Genomic DNA, 18,915 nt, shown 5'->3' with positions numbered 1-18,915 from the left:
GATACAAGGGATGGGCTCACAATTTAGATATAATATGAATAAATTAATTTTAAAAAGTGTTTAAAGATGTGCCAGTCACGGCCTGAGACCCAGCACTCCCTTCTGACCCACCAGGACACCACCACCACCTGCAGGGCTTTTGCAAGCATCAAGTGGGAGCCCTTCAACAGGCACCTGATAATGCAGGAGACCTGAACTGATAGAAACATCATCTCCTTCTCCATGATCTCCCAAGGTGGAAAGCGAGGACAGGGCCCAGCTTCTTTCAAACTGATCAACTGTTCTACTCCTGAGTTTTTATAGAAAAGGAAAAAATCATAACTTATAGAGCATGTGTTAGGATTCTGCTTCAGTCTGCCTACCTGTGATGTTATTGCGCACCTGCCACGGGGGCGTGGCCCTACCCAGGCCTATATAAAAAGCCAAACCCTCCTCTCCTGGCTCCCTCTCTTACCTCTTACCCCCTGTGTCTTCCTCTCTCTTCCTCTCCTCCTTTCTCTATTCCTCTCTCTCCCTCCCTCCCTCCCTCTCTTGTACCCCTCTCCCCTTTCCTTCTCTCCCCATGCTCATATAATAAACCTCACATAATCTAATATCTGTTGCCTGGCATCTTATTATCTTACTTCTTATTTCTTAATCATTAAAGCATGGCCATGTGTATTTTTCTTTGGGTTTCTTCCACCTAAAGCCATTTTTCTGGTTTCCTTCCTCCACACTAAGAACCTGTCCCGGCACAGACTATGGGAAGGACTTGTGCTTGGAGTCTCGCTGTGAGTATACCAAAGCGCTGTAAGACATTATGTTTGGCCTGTGGGGGTCCTGGGTAACTGTCCCAGACCCAGAAGCCTGTGTGCAGGTTCTTTTATGAGGATAGCAGCTAGAAGCTAAGAGCAAGGGGCGGGGTGCTGACCAAGGGCAACAGGAAACTCTTTCCCAGGCAACACAGAGGATGATGACACAAGGCCTTCACTGGGTAACCAAGTCTTGCAGCAGGCATGGGTGACATACCACAGACACAGAACAAGACAGTGTGACACACACGTGAGGTTTACACTCTTCTGTCTTCTACCCCAGGGACAAGGGCTCCCCAAGGCTAAGAGTATGGGTGGATGAATGCTGTGGGCACTGGTGCTTGCTTGGAAAGCCCTTCCTTTGGACATGCCAGGCGCCAGTCATCTATCTACGCTCCAGGACATAGCATAGTCTCACTCCGTCAGGGCTGGATGGGCACCTGGGAGATTCCTCAGGAATCTCCGTGTCTGCTGGCACCCTTTCTGCCGCACACGTGTGCTTTCCTAGTGATGCCGTGTTGTGACTTGACACACTTCACTGTAACTGGTTCCTTGGTGTCTGCACATGTCTGTGTTCTGGTCCCTTCTGTATTTTTGGCGTTTACCATACCACGCCTTATCATTCTCTGGGTATAGTTCTTGGGGCTCTGGGCCTGCAATCCTTGGAGCAGCTGTAAAAGGGGAAACTCCCAACTGTGACCCTGAGTCCCCTTGTCTCTCCATCTGCATATGTGATGAGAACACACAGCAGTAAGCACACTTCTCTGAGAAGTAACACTGCACACCTTTCTCTCACGGCCCCAACTTCCCTGTTAAGGAGAAATGCTCTTTCTACTATGTTTTGCCTGTGCTGAGAAGAACCCCTCAGCTGCAGAGGTCAGACCCTCGCCCAGGGATCTATTTGCCTGGGTTGGGGAGGGTTGGAGTCAGCCCTGGGCTGCTTGGACACTGAGCCAGCTACCGGATGTCTTCTTGCACACATTTTTCCTGAGTGTTAGCTTTACACGTGCAAACAGACTCGAGAGCCTGAAGCCCTTGATCCGCAACACTTTCAGTGACTTTCAACCATTCAATTAACACAGTTCAGTAACAAAAGGTTTACTCCGGCAACAGAAACCTTCCACTGTTTCTTCCAGTCAGTAAGAATTCCCTAGAGTTGATTCCTTCTGGAAAGCACGTGCCAGCCTCCAAAAGGATGCTCCCACAGAGTGCCCACCTTCCTCAGCCCTGCCGTCCTCCCTCAGGGATTTTCATTACCCTCTTCAGTCCAGCTCCCTGGCTGTTTTCCTTCCTAGTGTTTGACCCCCTGGAACTGGGTTCTTCACTCAGCTCAAACAGGGCAGCTTTTGCTCAGGCAGCCCCCACTCGCTGTTCCTGGTTCAGTCCTGCTGGGGACAGTGCTGGTCCTCCTACCTCATGCAGCCTCCTCACCGTGCTTGCGTGCGTGTGGAGCTTCCTGGGGCTGTTATGCAGCCTATAGCCTGGCTGAGGAGGAGGAAGGGTTCTTTTCTTCAATGCTCAGCCTTTTTACCTACTTTGCCCCACATGCCAACATCTTTCTGACAGGCTCACTGACTCCAATACCAAAGGCAGCTACTGGGCAGCCTCTTCTGCCCACCTGCTAGGCTCTGATCCAGGAGCCTGGCCATTGGCCAGATACCTACTGTGAACTTCCATTTGCCTTTAGCAAAAATGTCTCCCTGGGGAGAGGTTGCCTGGCCTGGAAACCTTTTAGTCCACATCAGGGAAGTAGGAGTCAGTTGGGAACACAGCAAGATATAGGAAATGCTAGAAGCCTTTACCAAGGCTTCCCAGGAAGGAGTGGGGACAGCAAGGCTAGGAGGAGGCAGCTGGGACTGGCTAGTTAAGTGGTCTCTGGTGGATATGAGAAACTAGCGCAGATAGAGTGGTACAGGTCTCAGGGTCAGGGCAGGATGGGCACCATCAGACAAATAGACAGTGAACCCCAGTGTGCTCCGCAGGGAAGAGGGGAGTACCCTAGCTAGAGGAGTTGCTGTGAAAGATAACACTGTAGACCACCCCTTTGGGATCTTTGGGAACTAGCTGCCCTGCATGACCCCGCCCGAGAATCAGCAAGGCCCTGGGCCTAAAGGTAGCAGAAGCAGAAGCTTAAAGTCACATTCCAAGGTGCCCTTCACTGCATAGCATCTGAAGAGCCAGGCACTGGGCCTCAACCACTTAGAAAAGATCAAGATGTCCTGTGAGTCTCAGGGACTTCCCCTGCCGAGCCAGGATTAGATTGTAGCAACAAGAATGTCAGTGGCATCCCTTGCTCCCTCCACCATGTGTAAACATGTAAAAACACACACATATGCACATGTGCATACACACACAGACACACACACACACACACACACACACACACCTTGGCTGCTCCACTTCTCTAAGCATCTCTTTTAAGAGCACATACTTTATATGTTTATTATGTAATTTTTATTCTCTACAACTTGATTTTTCCTGTTTTCAACCTTTATATAAGCTCACGAATAAACATTACACCTATTCTTCTTTAACTTTCTGGTATCTGACTGAAAATTAAAGATTTGATCCTGATTAAAAATAATGATAATTCTGACCAATAACACTTTCAGATAAAGGCCATGGGACAACCTTACCTGCCATGTGGACATCAGGGCTCCTCAAGGAGCTCCATCTACCAGATCCAGGTTCCCTGCTCCCTCCTCCGCTCTCTCTTCCAGCATCCCACATGACAGTTTCCCTGCCCGGCCAGTGCATCTCTGCCTAGATCACTGCCCACTGACACGTAAATACAAAAGCAAAGCCACCCGTGGATATCGCCCAGCCTTGGCACATCAAGTTGCAGTAAGATTTAGGCACACCTTCTTCTACTGTGGCCAGACAAGGCAGCCCGCTTAGGGGAAAGGAATCAAAGGCAGACAATGTAGTCAGAGGCAGCCCCTGTTCCTGGCTTTAGGAGCCCCACAGGAAAACCCAGTTTCGCAACTGTCATATATGTGCGAAGGACCCAGGTCCATCCCGTGCATGCTCTCTGGTTGGCAGAAGCGGAGAAGGGGAGCAGGTGGAGTGGACGTAAAAGGACTGAGAAAAGAGGAGGGAAGGGAAGCTGTGATAGGGATGTAAAGTAAATAAATAATTAAAAATTTTTAAATGCCAAAAAAAAAAAACCAAAGCCACTGCACTGCTGCAAGCTGCCAAAGCCAGCATGCCCCCACCACTCCATCACCATCAAAATGAAAACAGCTCACAGATGCTGCCAAGGAGCCCAAATATAATGAACAGAGACTTTCTGAAGCTTCCAAGATGTATCTTCAGGGTTCACTTGTCAACACCTTGGCAAGAAACCCCAGTTGGCTCCACTGTGCCCTGTTGCTATACACTCTAGAGACTCCACTCCTTCCTCAACACTGACTGCAGCCCAGAGCCCACAAATCCATCCTGCCTGCCTCCACCCACGCTACACACAGGGCTCTCGGCTGCATGTCAGGACAGCACCAGCAGTCACAGGTATTGGTACAAAGCTCTCACTATGAAATAGGACAAATAGAGTGGTACAGGTCCCAGAGGGAGGGGCTTCCTATACTCACAGCCTGGTGAGGTACCACATCCGGGGTACCGCTTGAAGAGTACCCACCATCATACTGCTCAGCACTCTAGGGCTATAACACGGCCAACAGGGGCGGTCCTGGGTATACGGCAGCAGAGAACGCATGTTCTTTTCGCTAATAACTACACTCTGATCGCACAAACAAGGTTTCGCCTGTGCTACTGTATGCATCTCATGCACTTCGGCCTTTGCCATCCTTGCTACATCTTCTTTCACTCCCACCTCCCGCTCATCTTCTCCTCTACAGCCCCTTTCCTACTTCATCTCTCTCTCTCTCTCTCTCTCTCTCTCTCTCTCTCTCTCTCTCTCTCTCTCTCTCTTTATGCTGAGACTAAATATGGGGAAAATGTGGTACTTCTCTTTCTAAGTCTGTCTGATTTCACTTAGCATGATAGTCTCTAGTCACATCCATTCTCCAGCCTCTAGTCACATCCATTCTCCTGTAAATGACATGATTTAGTTCTTCTTTATGACCACGTAATGCTCTATTGTGTGTGTATACCACATTTTTTATTCATTCATTTTATTCATTCTGACAGACACCTAGGCTGGGTTCCGTGACATGGCTATTGTGAGCAGTGAAGTAATAAACATCAGTGCGCAGGTGTCTCTACTGAAACATTTCAATGTACGACGTCAGTGGTGATCACTGACTAGGACTCTGCGAGCAAGGGCTGACAAATGGAAGCTCGTCAAATTAAAAACCTTCCTTACAACAAAAGAGTCACCAGAACAATGAGGCAGCTACAGAAGAGGGGGAAAAAAAATCACTGGCAGCCATTCATCCGACAGAGGACTAATAGCTGGATGTAAAAAGAACTAAGAACAATTTAATAACAAAAGAGCAGGTAATCCAATTATTAAATGGGTAAACGAACTGAACACTTTTCAAATTTAGAAGTACAGATGGCCAAGATATATATGAGAGAAAATGCTCAACGCCTTCCGCTATCAGGGAAATGAGATTCCATCTCAAAGCAGTCGGGAAGGCTACAATGGAGAAAACAAACAGCAAGTGCTGGCAAGGATGCAGGCAAAGAGGAACCTTTACTTAACTTCTTCTGGGAGTGTGAACTGTTGGAGCCACTGTGGAAATCGGCTTGTGGGGGCAGGGGTGGGTTCCTCAAAAAAACTAAAGCGAGAATTACTATGACTCAGCTATACCAACCTTGGGTGTAACTCCTGAAGGAAGTGCAGCCAAGAGGTCTTGCTCTGAGCCCCACTTCCAAATGCATATTCTCTCTGTCCTCACATGGGCGGCACTAAATGCAACTTCTGCTCTAAGGTGACATGTACTGACAGCAGCTAACCACAAAGCAGCCCGACTCATTCTCCTGAGAACACATGGATAGCCCCTCTCTTTAGAAGAGAATGCTTTTCTGATCCGACCCAAAACACAGGGGCAACTTCTGCCTGCCAACAGCCACTACGCCACTCCACAGCATGTGATGGGCTGCTGATGCTGGCCATCCTGGGCTGGTTTTGTTGTCTTCAAGGCCTTCTCTACAGGGCTTTCCCTGAATTAGTTCCCCTTTCTCCTGTCTGGCAGGTCTTCGGACACAAGTTGGGCTCAGTTAAAATACTCCTGCCACGCCCTAGCAGGCCCATCCAGGAGCCACACAAATTGGTAAAATGCCTCCCAACCCTGGAATGCCAAAGAGGCATTTAAATGTCACCAACTGTTTTCCTCTTAGGAGGAAAAAAAAAAAACCTAAACAGCAACACAGCTGCCTTCAGAACCTGGAACTTGAGGGATAAACTTCATTCTCAGTGTCAGGAGAAGCCCTTGGAAACTGCCTCATCCTGGGTAAAAAGTACAAAATGAGCCGGGCGTGGTGGCGCACACCTTTAATCCCAGCACTCGGGAGGCAGAGGCAGGCAGATCACTGTAAGTTCGAAGCCAGTCTGGTCTACAAAGTGAGTCCAGGGCAGCCAAGGCTACACAGAGAGACCTTGTTTGGGAGGAGTGGGGGGAAGTACCAAGTGATGACACAGGAAGTGTCTGACATCAGTGCAGCACACCTGTGCCTGGAGTGACCCTTCTCCTCAGGGTCCTCGGAACTCTCCAAAATATCTGACTGTTGGATCAGCTCCAGAAAAGGCTGTCTGCCAATTCACATATAGACAGAGTCCCTTCCCAGCCACAGGGACACCTGAGGGGAGGGCTTACAGTTTCTTCCACAGTCCGTGCTGCGGTAGAGTTTGGCACATAGCAGCTTCATGGTAACATGCCCCCCAAGGTCCCATATCCAGGACCCCAGGCTCTGAGCACCCAGACCATACCCACTGTCTTTCAACTCTAAACTTCTCAGCTTCGTGTTGCCATGAGAAACATTTTCCTTTCTCAATTTCATTATTTGTGTATCAGTCCTTAATATCTCTGCAAATTAACCCCGACTCCTACCTGAGGAAATGGCTGCTATAAATCAAGTGGTTTGAGCGTGATTTATACGACACCTGAAAACTGTCGAGCAATAAGACTGTGCTGCTAAATAAGCCAGCCCACGTGGGAAATCCATCACTGTCTTTATAGGAAACTGCAGCTTGGCTGTGAGGGAAGGAAGCTCAGTGTGCTGAACTGGGTGTGGCAGAGGCTGCAGGATCCGAGGCCTCACCAGACAAGCAATTGACACAGTGGCCCCTGGCTCCCTACACTAGGTGGCACCTAAGCTTATCTATAAATTCAATCAAGGGGGCCAGAGCAATGGTTCAGTGGTTAAGAACACTTACTGCTCACCCAGAGGACCAAGTTAGATTCCTAGCATCCAGCACAGCACAAAGAACAGCTCACAACCACCTGTAACCAGCTCCAGGGACCTAATGCCTCTGGCTTCCATGGCCACCTGTGGTCACATGTACATACCTATACGCAGACACATACGCATACATGCAATTCAAAACATAATAAAAATAATTATTTTAGAAATCCTAATCAAAACTTGGTTTTAAAAATAATTAAGTAATAATTTGGGGGCCTTTTCATTTAGTATAGTGTTTTTACAATAAAATGCATCCCTGGCTTTATTATAAAATGTTTGGGTTGGGATTTTTTGACAAATATTCAGACTTCTAGACCTCAAAAGGAGAAATGCGGTGCCTCGCACTTGATGGCCCCCTTTACATGACTAGGACTTGAGGAGGAAGGCAGCCCTTCCTTGACACTACACCCTCCTTTTAGAACGTAAGTGAGAAGGGCCCTGCTGGTGGAAGCCACTGCAGGGTCAATTCCAGGGGGCATGGCCCTGACTTCCACCAATAAAAAGCAGTGGCACCACAAAGGTAGATGGCTCTTGCTGCAAGGACCTGGTCATCTCCAAAAACCTGACACCTGCAACACACAGTGACTCAAAGGCCACTCTGCCGTCCCCCGGCCAACCTTGCTGATACAACCCCAGGTCTGCTTCCACCCTGAACAAGGGATCACCAGGTTCTCCCAGTCAAAGCCCTCACTGTCCCCTGGGGGTGGGCAGCAGGTGGCATTCTCAGGAGCAGAGAGGGAGTGGTGACAAGTTCACTCCTGAAGGGCCCAGGTGAGAACTGGGCTTCAACACCACCGTTCAAAGTGTCCTGCATGCTGACAAAAAGGCAAAAACTCCCTCTATCCAACTCCCTAACAAAACAGCCAAACATCATGCCGAGGTACTAGCTAGGCCCTAGGCCCCAGACAGACAGCAGCTGGGCACAACCATGCTAGCAGAGGAGCCATCCCCACTGTCACACAGGTGGCCACACTGCAGTAACAGGTGTCTCGTGCATGCTCTGTCATATGGGAATAGCAGAAAAGGCTAGCAGATCACCAGAAAACCCATAAACGTCCCATGAAAAAAACCCACATACGACATAGGCCTACATGCACTATGTGTACACAAGCACCACACATACAGGCACACTCCTGGACAACACTGGAACTTGCAGCCTGTGCAGTCAACATCACAGGCTTCTGACAAGGAAGCCCGGAGACCTGTGGAGTCAAAAGAAACGTGCAGCACGTTGGCTGTGACCACAGACAGGATGAAGTGGCCCTGCAGACCCAGGCAAAACGCCTGAAGAAAGAATGGGGGAAACAAGAGAGTGGGGGCTTCATTAGCCTGAATGGGGACTTGGAAAGAAGGCGTGACTGGGCAAGCTATGCTACAGAACAGTGGACACTGTGTCACACTATTGTGTGACAAAACTTTTCCTGGGGTCACATATTTAATGACCCCAGAGCAAAGTCCCAACACCACCAAAGCTCAATTTGGTGGATCATGAGTTTTACTGGGGTTACTTATAGAGGTGTGGATGAGGGGTTACAGAAGCAGAAATGACTCAAAGACAGCTGCATCACCAAGGCCCGCTCCAGCAGGGGTGCCATTTCACAAAGCTGGGCACATTGCACTGCCTGCAGCAGCTCACGAGGCGGGAGACTGTCCTTTGTAGGTGGGTCAGTTGCTCTAAACTGCTGCCAGGCAGCGCAACCGGTTTCTGTTTCTTCCAGGCAGCTGGTCTCAGCTCAGTCTTTGCTGCTTGACTTGGCTGAGGATTGTCTTTGCAGCTCAGCTTTGCTAACCTAAAAGGAACTCTCGGCATTTTGTGCTTTCCTTACTCTGGCTGGGTGGGGCTGAGTGCATCTGGTAAGTTTCAGGGACTTCCTGATGCCATTTTGAGTTGTTTACCTTCCTGTTGAAAGAGCTTCCCTAGAAGATGGAGTGTTTTCAGTTTCAGGGGAAACTGTTAGGCAACAGTTGTCCCATGGTATGGGACAGTATCTGAGCAGACAGCAAAAACACCACGTGTATGTAGAGGCAGATCTCCACCAAGCTAATTTGTATGTGTTAAAGCTCTCCATGACAAGAAGGGAAGTTAGTGGTCCAGGCAGATCACACACGAGGAGCCTCTGTCCTTCAGAGAAAAGCCAAGTGTGTGACAACGTGCAGAACCCTTGCAATCTCTGATATTTTCTCTCCATTTCTCGAGAGTCCTCCAACATCCTTCTCAGTCTCAAGGGTCATGCCGATATGGTGTTTCTTCCCCTGATGGGTACAACCGTAAGCGGGCACATGTTGACACAGGATGAGCGCTGTTGAGCTCAGGACACCTCTGTCTTTGGTTCTATGGGCAGCATAGGTTCTGCAGAACCCTACTTTGCTTCCCTCCTTCTCTCCAGGCAGCGCTCAACAAGTAGCAAAAGGAGAGGGGCTAGAGCATACTGCCGATCCCAGAACCTCATAATCAAGGGCCGAAAAATCACTTGAGACAGGGTCCCTGTTGTTACCACCCCTACTGTCCTATTGTTCAGCCTACTCCCCAACACATAGGCACACTTCAAGTCTGCATCTCAGCCTGTCAATTTCATATCAAGTAATTCACTCTTACATTCCAAGATTCCTTACTCTCAAAATATGGCTTCTGACATCCAGCTTATATGTTGATTATAATGTAATTTTTAAAATAACATTGTTCAAAATCTTCAATAACCCATAAATATACTATAACAGTTTATCATCCATTCAAATCATTACCTTAACACAAATATGTTACATCTAAAACTCTCAAATAATAATAATAATAAAAGAGTGGGCCATTCTTTCCGTAGGGAAGAAGTAGTGGGAACTGGCATCACACTCTAATCCTCCTGAAGCAAACCTTAGCAATTACCACATTGCTCACGTTCATCTCTCAGCTGTTGTCTGCCAAAGGCCAAGGCCAATAGCCAGGCCACCGATTGGAGATCAAGTACATGTGGGGAAGCTGAGGTCTCTTGAAAACATTTGTGTTCTACCCAGCAGCACAGGCAGGAAGTATTTGAACTCTATGTGGACTGTTTAAATCCCTGTGAATTGAGCCAGACAGCTGGTAGACCCCATTTCTATTACAGGCTTAACTATCAACAGCACTCATCATCTTAGGGGATTTTAACTGACTTCAACAAATAACAGGCACATCTGAAAGCAGGAGCCTGCATCTAAAAATCTTTGAGTACACATGCATGCACACATAGGCACAAATGGCAATGACAATAAAATGTCCTCAGCACTCAGGACAGATCTGGGAAGGCAATAGACACAATCATTTCAAAAATGTTTAAATAAGGAACATCCAAACAGCAGTACAAGACACCTCAACATCTCATTTGTAGCAGTACACATAGAATTTGTCTAAGGACCAGACTCTCCTCTCTACAAAGTGAAGCTTACATGTGTCAGAGAGGCAAAGCACAGCCCTCTTGTCACTTGAGTTGTCCTTATTCAAAAAAGGCTGGCCCTCCTGAGGGCTGTCCTATAAGAATAATTCCGAGAAAAAAAAATCTGCTGAGAAATAAGGTTTCCTAGGAACACACATATTGGAGAGTATAGAAACCAGCTTGGAAGTTTGGGGCCCAGTAAGGGGTGTCTGAGGCACCAGTGGAAACATGAAGACATAGAAATACAGGCAATGTTAACCGAGGCATCTTCACATGTCCACAGCAATCTAATCCTAACTCACAGGACTGTTTCCCATATATGTTACACAGCTGGCAGGTGGGGTTCTATGGTGGAAGCTCCTACATGGTGCAATCATGGAGATTCTGTGGGGTCTGTGAAGACTTCATTCTCATGTTATCACACCTGCCTCCTCTCTATAATTTTTTTCATCCCAAAAAGGCCAAGTTAGCTTTCTTCAAAGACCACATTTGATGGTTTTGTTCAGTCAGGGTAGAGTGCTTTTGCCCTATTCAACACACTGAACAAAACCCTAAGGGAAGCAGACCCTCCCTCCCCACAGGAAGCACTACAATAGCTCAAGGCTTCTAACTATGTGTGTCCCATGAGGAATCCCCCCTTAGCTTTAAGGGGACCCTACACACCTGGAGAGACATGGTGCCAAGTGTTTGACCAAACTTTAACAGTTGATTATTACGTGAGCCAACAGAAGGACCACTTTTGAGCATGCAGTGGATCCATGCAGGGTGTAGAAGCCATGAGAGAGCTACAGTATCACAAAAGTCATGGATGTCCTAAAGCTTTCCACCCTTCCTGGCTCCACACACTCCTCTCCTGTTTCACGCCCACACTCCAACCTCAGAGGCATCTTTGGAAATTATGACAATATGGAACCCCCCTCCAAGTTCTTAGCAGACTTGAAGCCATTTCCAGTCTCAGTGTTCCACATATGAACTCATGTGGATGAACACTTCCTGCTCTCTTAACCTGAGTTACAAGCTGGGAGGAGTTGTAAATTGTCTGAAAGCCTAGGAACACCCCCACACCTCCTCCAAGCCCTTCCTGTGTCACAGTAGCCAAGTCCTGGAGGGACAACCTCTCCTGTTCCTGCTAAGGAACATGGCTAAGTCCTGGGTTGGGCCACCTGAGTCACCTGACTAACCCTGCTGGCTGGGAGCTTGGCCCAACACAACTAAGAGGAGAGTGAGAACTGCTGGGTTTCCATTTTATACCCACCCCACAGGAGACCATCATTTTGTTTTGTAATAATAAGAGGCAGGTAGCCTAAGGTCATCCCTTGTCTTTGGTGACAGCGCTTAGACTATGTTTGGTGGTCTACCATAACACCAGTATCAACCTTCATTTTTGCCACCAGTTTTGGGCAGGTATGAATGCACATGACCTTGACTTGCATTAGCACCAGTTTAACGTAGTTTATAAAGGAACGGGTAGAAAAAGAATGGAACAACTAGGGAAAAATACAGTGTTCAGCAAGACAAAGCCACGGTTAATGTAACAAGAACAGAGGTTCAGAGCAGTTGGAGACGCAACATGGAGAAACTACCGACTGTGTGTGTGTGTGTGTGTGTGTGTGTGTGTGTGTGTGTGTGTGTTTACTGTTTTGTTTATCTAGAAGGGAGTTGTGTGTCAGCCACATCGCATCAGATGCCAGTGGGGTGGGGTGGGCTGTGCGACACTGTGCTGAGATACTCTATAGCATTCTCCCTGGAGCAGGGAGTATCCTAAGATATCCCTAAGATAGCAGGGGTGCTGGGAGCTCTAAAGCAGTGTGGATGGAGAAACAGGATGAGTCCTGAAGGAGATTTGGCAGGCCCATGGCTCTTCACAGCAGACCAGACTTCAGAGCATCCAACTACAAATATTACCACTAACAACCCTCTTGCCTATATACTTTTTAAAAAGCTCTATATATAAGTGTTTTTTTAAAGCTCTCTAAAGTACCATGAGCTGGCTGGTCACTTCCTCTCTCGATTACTCAGAGCACGTTCTGCGATGTTAGTTAAGCCTATGGTGCTCAGCTCAGCATTCTGCGAAGTAGGCTTGGAAAGGACCACAGCACGCGGTGAGAGAACTCTTCCCTTGCTTTCCCAAACAGGAAACTGTAGTTGGGAGAAGCTGAGAGCCCCTTGGGAAGTTAACCTCGGTACTCCCAGCCCCAGAGGTCTGTGGTGGCCTGCACAGCTTTCTCCAGTGAACTTGAAGGATATTATCAAGGCACACTGTTCAAATTATAGGGTGAGTTTGAAACTTCTCAGAGGAGAATCAAGGGCATTCTGGCCTTGGCCTTGGGCCTCAGGACCTCTTCACACCAAACTCCCACCAACCAGGAAGCTGTGTGAAGAGTGAACAAGTCTGTGGGTGGCAACAGCTCAGGCTCCATATAGGAGTCCACTGCAGGGATGTGGCTAACACAGTTCATTCTGGGCTGTATTTCTACTGCGGTCAACAGTTCTCTACCTTAAGGAAAAAAAAAACCCTGCCATCTAAAATATAATGGGACCCTATGGGTGAAGAAAAGCCACATTGAATAAAGCTATTTTGGTCCTAAAACTGTTGGTCTATAACCTTACATTCTGGTGGTAATTCTGAAACACAACCAATTTTCGGATAGTCATTTTCAGTTTATGAAATTAAGTCCTGTGATGCGTGAGAGGCTTTTCTGCTGTCTCTGGCTGGTGGAGAGAGGGGGTAAAAGCAGGAAAACGGCCACTCTGCTCACTCAGCGGTGGCACCGAGCGCTAAGACCGCGGGTCTCCACAGCTCTCGGCATTCGCTTTCTCCATTTAGCTCAGCACTCGTTATTCTTAGTTTATGAATCATATCATATGGCATCCTATTTGTACAACCTCAATTCTTTTTTGAAAAGGAAAAGGTGGTATAAATAATTGCAGTAACTGGGTAAAAGAGCTCACTTGAAGCGTCCGGCCTTTCAAAGAATGAGCCTTCCTGCCATACTGTTCAGATGGCATCCCTTGGCACTCTGTGTCCTTGTGTGTTCACTCAGGACATGACAGACCCTTCCAGGACCCTTCTATGCACGGCACTTGCGGCACGCACCCAAGGGCTTCACGGTCACCCACGGCCCCTCTTCCCCGCCGACGCCGGCATCACCATTGCTCATCCACATCGCTTTGCCCTGCACTTTATGGGAAAGTTATGCTTGGCTGTTAAGGATTTCCTGGGGTTACTGTAGCATCGCAGACCCACACAGAGTGAGACGCTGTGTGAGCCTCAGTACAATGTTCCGCAGCTATGTGGAGGAGGAAGCCAGGAACCGGGGTCTGTGTCCTTATCATCGGAAGAGGGCAGTGTCTTCCTTTCACAAGTGGTAGCCAAAACTAAGGTAAAAACTCTAAACCAGAGGCGCCGCAGGACCACCACTGCAGGGGAGTCTCTGCCACACCAGGAAACAGCATTACCACCACTCCTGTACAAACCGGGTGCATTGTCTCGGCCACCAGTCATTGTGCGTCACGGCCCTGCAGACAGGCTGTAGAAATGGAGCAAACTGACTCATTGGTTTCTCCTTATTTCTTCACTGGGAAATTGCAAGCTGTTGAAAAGCTTTGGCTCGCAAGAAATCCAGAAGATGTAAAATTACCAGCCTTTCTTGCCATTTCAACAAAGATGTCTGCCCCCTCTGTTTCCTGAACTAAACCTGCAAGCCGATGAGCAGCCATTGTAATCCCAACAGCCCTCCTGCTCCTTGGATGGTTTGACGATGTATAATTTAAGTCGAATGCCTCGTAGGCCTCTAAAGTCCTCTTTTTAAAAAACAGAAACAAAAAAAACAGAACTATCTGTTCGATTCATGTGGATAGTGCAGAATTGGGGATCCCCTTTCAAGCAGGTTTTACTCCAAGATTCCATTCACCCCTAATACACTAAGAAATTTGTGCTACGTGGAGAGCATGTTAAATCACAGTCAGTTCTCTGGGAAGGCTTCACGGAAGAGTGTCAGGAGCCTCACCTGCCCACAGGACTGAGCACAGTAGGGACACGCCCTGGTCTCTTCCTAAGACATTTACATCAGAGCTGGGAACTGCCCATGGTGGGAGAGTTTACAACACAGAAACAGGTAAGCACTGAGAGGAGGATTGCCACCTCCCCAGCGTCACTCTGATAAGGAAAGCTGTTTGACTAGCATCTCGCCAGCAGTCAGACAACCTTGGAGGCAGGCGTGCTTGGGTGTTTCAGGAATACCAACCCCTGTGAGTTGGCAAAGAAGCAGGAAGCAGGGACACACACATGCAGACAATCAAGCTCCTTCCACTCGATGCCCATGAAGACCCTGTCTCACAGTCACCTTTCTGTGACTTTGGAATGAAATATAGCCCAAAGTCAGAGCTCCCGGCATGCTTAGTCTGTGTAGGGCCTGTCACTTTGTTGTTGCCAAGGCCTGTGGGGAATGAATATTTTTGCCATTCTGCAAGATGAATTTGTTCCCAAAATGTCTTCATTCTTGGTGGCAGAACAGGCTGTCTCCTGACCGACACAGACAAACACCCTGAGGCAGCCCATCCCAGCATCAAGGGAGAGCCCAGCTGATGGCGCCCCATGCTCCTCTATTCCGCAGAGCGTGGAAATACACTGGAACAAACTACTGGCAAACCAGATCAGAACCCATACAGAAGAACTAAATAGCTGACAGCATTTGCACTGTCTGTGTCACTAAAAGGGAAATGAATTCAATCATTGCCACTAATACCATCTCTAAACTTCTCCACACGGACCCTACACACAAATCTTAAGAAACAGGAAGAACAGAAAAAAAATTCAGAGTTTATATTGTGTGCTATATCAGAAACCAGCGTGCCCATGCCGCAAAAGTTAAAAGCATAAAGTGTTGAAGCAATACAAAGGATGGCCATGACTACCTACAAAACTGTAAAGAAAGGTTAACTTTTTATCTTGGAAATCACCAGCTATAATCAGAAGATGTATGTAAAAAAGTTGCTGCTCAGAAAAGTTTCCAAATTTACCCAGGAGTCAGTACGCCCTGTGTATCTGCAGCCGCCCAAGACCCACCAGTATAAATTAGGCACACAGGAAGCAACCCTGAGTGAGACAAAAGTGGTATCCCAAAAGTTGAGGCCAAGGACACCTCTGGTTACTGATCCCTTTGCCAAAGTGAGTTTACAAGTAGGAGAGACCCATTGTACCACTTGGGCAGCAAACTCTAACAAACGGTGCCTGGACTCAAGCCGGCTGAAATGCTAGGCATCAACAGAGCTGCCCAGCCACCTGGGTCAGCTGCCAGCGTCCAGTGCACACAGCTGTTGGCGGGGTTTATAAGGTACACAAGTCTCAACCTAAAGGCAAAAAGAAAATGGACACACTATTAAAAGTCACTGAAATTGGAAAAGAGCACAGTGTCTGAAAGTAAAAACTGAACTGAGCCGAGAACCACAAACACACTGGGCCGAACATGGCAGAGACACACTGCATTCGTGCTATGCTTCGAAAAGCCTCTGTGCTCATGGTTTCCCTCTACAAAACAACAAAGGCAAAAATTCATGCCCTGCTTGTGCCTCTGCTCTTTTGTGAGCAAACTGCAAAGTGAGGTAGCATTGAGAAAACTAACTAATTAATCTATCTTTTTAACTCTTTCACCAAAAGTGTCACATGTAAATATATTAAAACAATATAATAATATACTGTACTTCAAAGCCATCCATGCTCTATTCCCAAACACTGACCTCAGTGAAGGCAGCCTTCCTGGGTCGCCGCACCAAAGGGCAGCATGGTTACGAAATGAGAATAAAGTATCTTGAGATGGCAACATCTTCCAAACTCACTTGAAGCTTTGCATAGAAAAAAAAGTCTCAAAATAGCCAGAACTCATTTCCATCCCCAAAATCCTCAGAAGTCTTCATATCCCAGAGCTTAGTTTCTTTGTACTGCATTGATGGTGTTTGAAAATGACACAGGTGACCTGGCTCCTGGTCCTCCGCACACCAGCACTGTGCTACGCTACAGTGTGTGTCCTGCATCTCCTCACATCATCACTGTGCTTCTCCACAGTGTGTGTCCTGCATCTCCTCACACCATCACTGTGCTTCTCCACGGTGTGCGTCCTGCATCTCCTCACACCATCACTGTGCTTCTCCACGGTGTGCGTCCTGCATCTCCTCACACCATCACTGTGCTATGCTACAGTGTGTGTCCTGCATCTCCTCACATCATCACTGTGCTATGCTACAGTGTGCGTCCTGCATCTCCTCACATCATCACTGTGCTTCTCCACAGTGTGCATCCTGCATCTCCTCACACCATCACTGTGCTTCTCCACAGTGTGCGTCCTGCATCTCCTCACACCATCACTGTGCTTCTCCACAGTGTGTGTCCTGCATCTCCTCACATCATCACTGTGCTACGCTATGGTGTGCGTCCTGCATCTCCTCACATCACCACTGTGCTTCTCCACAGTGTGCGTCCTGCATCTCCTCACACCATCACTGTGCTTCTCCACGGTGTGCGTCCTGCATCTCCTCACACCATCACTGTGCTATGCTACAGTGTGTGTCCTGCATCTCCTCACATCATCACTGTGCTTCTCCACAGTGTGCATCCTGCATCTCCTCACACCATCACTGTGCTTCTCCACAGTGTGCGTCCTGCATCTCCTCACACCATCACTGTGCTTCTCCACAGTGTGTGTCCTGCATCTCCTCACATCATCACTGTGCTACGCTATGGTGTGCGTCCTGCATCTCCTCACATCACCACTGTGCTTCTCCACAGTGTGCGTCCTGCATCTCCTCACACCATCACTGTGCTTCTCCACAGTGTCATCCTGCACCTTCATTTCTAACCAAGATTACCTGAAAACACATGCTTTAAAAATATTTAACTGTGTTATAAGTATGTTTCTCTATAAATATAGAAAGTAAGATACAATATGTTTCAATTGAAAGAAAAAACTCTGAAAAAAGGATAATATCTATAATATAATATGCCCACATTTCTTAATAATAAATTAAAATTCATTTCTCCAATCCCTTGGTGTTTACATTGGAACATGAACAGAACCCATCCCTCCTCCATGGCTATGCCTGCTTATACACATAATGTGGCAGTAGGAATTTCACCAGAGCAAGCCCTTCTGAATCACCATAGAAGACAAACTATCTGAAAACCTCCATTTCATACCCAACGGAAATATCCTGAACATGCATGTACTTTTATCTGAGGAGACCACGTTGATTTTAGGAACGTGCAAACTCTGCAAAGCCCTTTCAAGCAGCCACTGCATCTACTCTCTACTCCTCAGATGCCGAGACTTTCATTTGGATGAAAATCACTTTAATGATTGGCTATCCACGTGAATAACCAGAGCACGGAGGCACGTGATGACACATCTTACAATCTCCTTTTTAATGCTAAACCAATCAAGTTCCAAAACGGTTTTCAGGCCTTCTTCCTCTCCATCACACTTCTAGGACGCAGAGCAGAGCACTCCTGCCCTGCCCACACCATCCACCCATGGTGCACAGCTTCAGGGCACCACAAGTACCCACCGCAACATCCCTGCTCTGCCCGTCTCACCCAAATCCTAGAGAACATGCATGTGGCCAGCCCTGACCCTGGCCGCCAATGGACACCAAACACCACAGACCAGCCAGAAATAAACAGAGCTGTTGTGGGATTTTAAAATAGGCAATTTTCCTTAAAACCCCAAGATTATAATCACCTGAATCTATTTCTTTGTTCAGTAAAACAGAAATACGAACTCGTAACTCAACAGAGAACTGTCACATCTTTCCTGCTTCTTTCAAAAACTGCCACCGCCGCGCCCCCACCCCCACCACACACACAGAGTCAACAGCAAAAAGCCGCAAACCATCTAACTCAGGCACTGTGTTTGGTCACTGGCACACAACCTGTGGTCTCAAATCAGAAAGAGGCGGGTCTCACCTGTGTTCCTGTCTGGTAAGATGCAGCAATGCTTCTGCAGGATGCCGGGCAGAACCTGTTTCAAAACACATAAATAAAGGGCGCTTGGTTATTATTCAGGCAGAGGCAAAGCACTTCATTAGCTGCAGCGAGGGATTTTCTAATAAGGTCGTTCAGTGCGACACAAAGTCATCGCACCCAAGATGGTATCAATAATCAACCTGTATTGGGAAATGCTGAAAACGCGCATTTTTTTCATCAAAAAGGTTAATCAAGTAGGTGTGTTGATTGTATATGGTTCTCCTGGGATGTGGCTGCCACTGGGTAATGCGCACCCTAATGGGCCCGCCCTAAGATCTGGAACATGGCTCTGGGGGGACTGCTGTGTACAGGGGAACGGGCACACCAATTTTCCCGG

General features: G+C 47.7%; 1 protein-coding gene across 4 annotated transcripts in view; it reads right to left on the bottom strand.

The window, feature by feature from the left end:
- The window catches only part of DLGAP2 (DLG associated protein 2), a 704,261-nt gene that overhangs the window by 538,414 nt on the left and 146,932 nt on the right, over positions 1 to 18,915 (bottom strand). For all 4 annotated transcript variants that reach the window (XM_084758843.1, XM_084758842.1, XM_084758846.1 and 1 more), the window contains one exon: positions 18,519 to 18,573. In XM_084758843.1, the coding sequence (XP_084614969.1) occupies positions 18,519 to 18,573 (55 nt within the window). The remainder of the gene's footprint in view (positions 1 to 18,518; positions 18,574 to 18,915) is intronic.

This window comes from Acomys minous (genome assembly GCF_964271855.1).
Source record: "Acomys minous genome assembly, chromosome: 15".
NCBI classification, from domain to species: domain Eukaryota; kingdom Metazoa; phylum Chordata; class Mammalia; order Rodentia; family Muridae; genus Acomys; species Acomys minous.
This window is presented reverse-complemented; position numbering and strand designations above follow the sequence as displayed.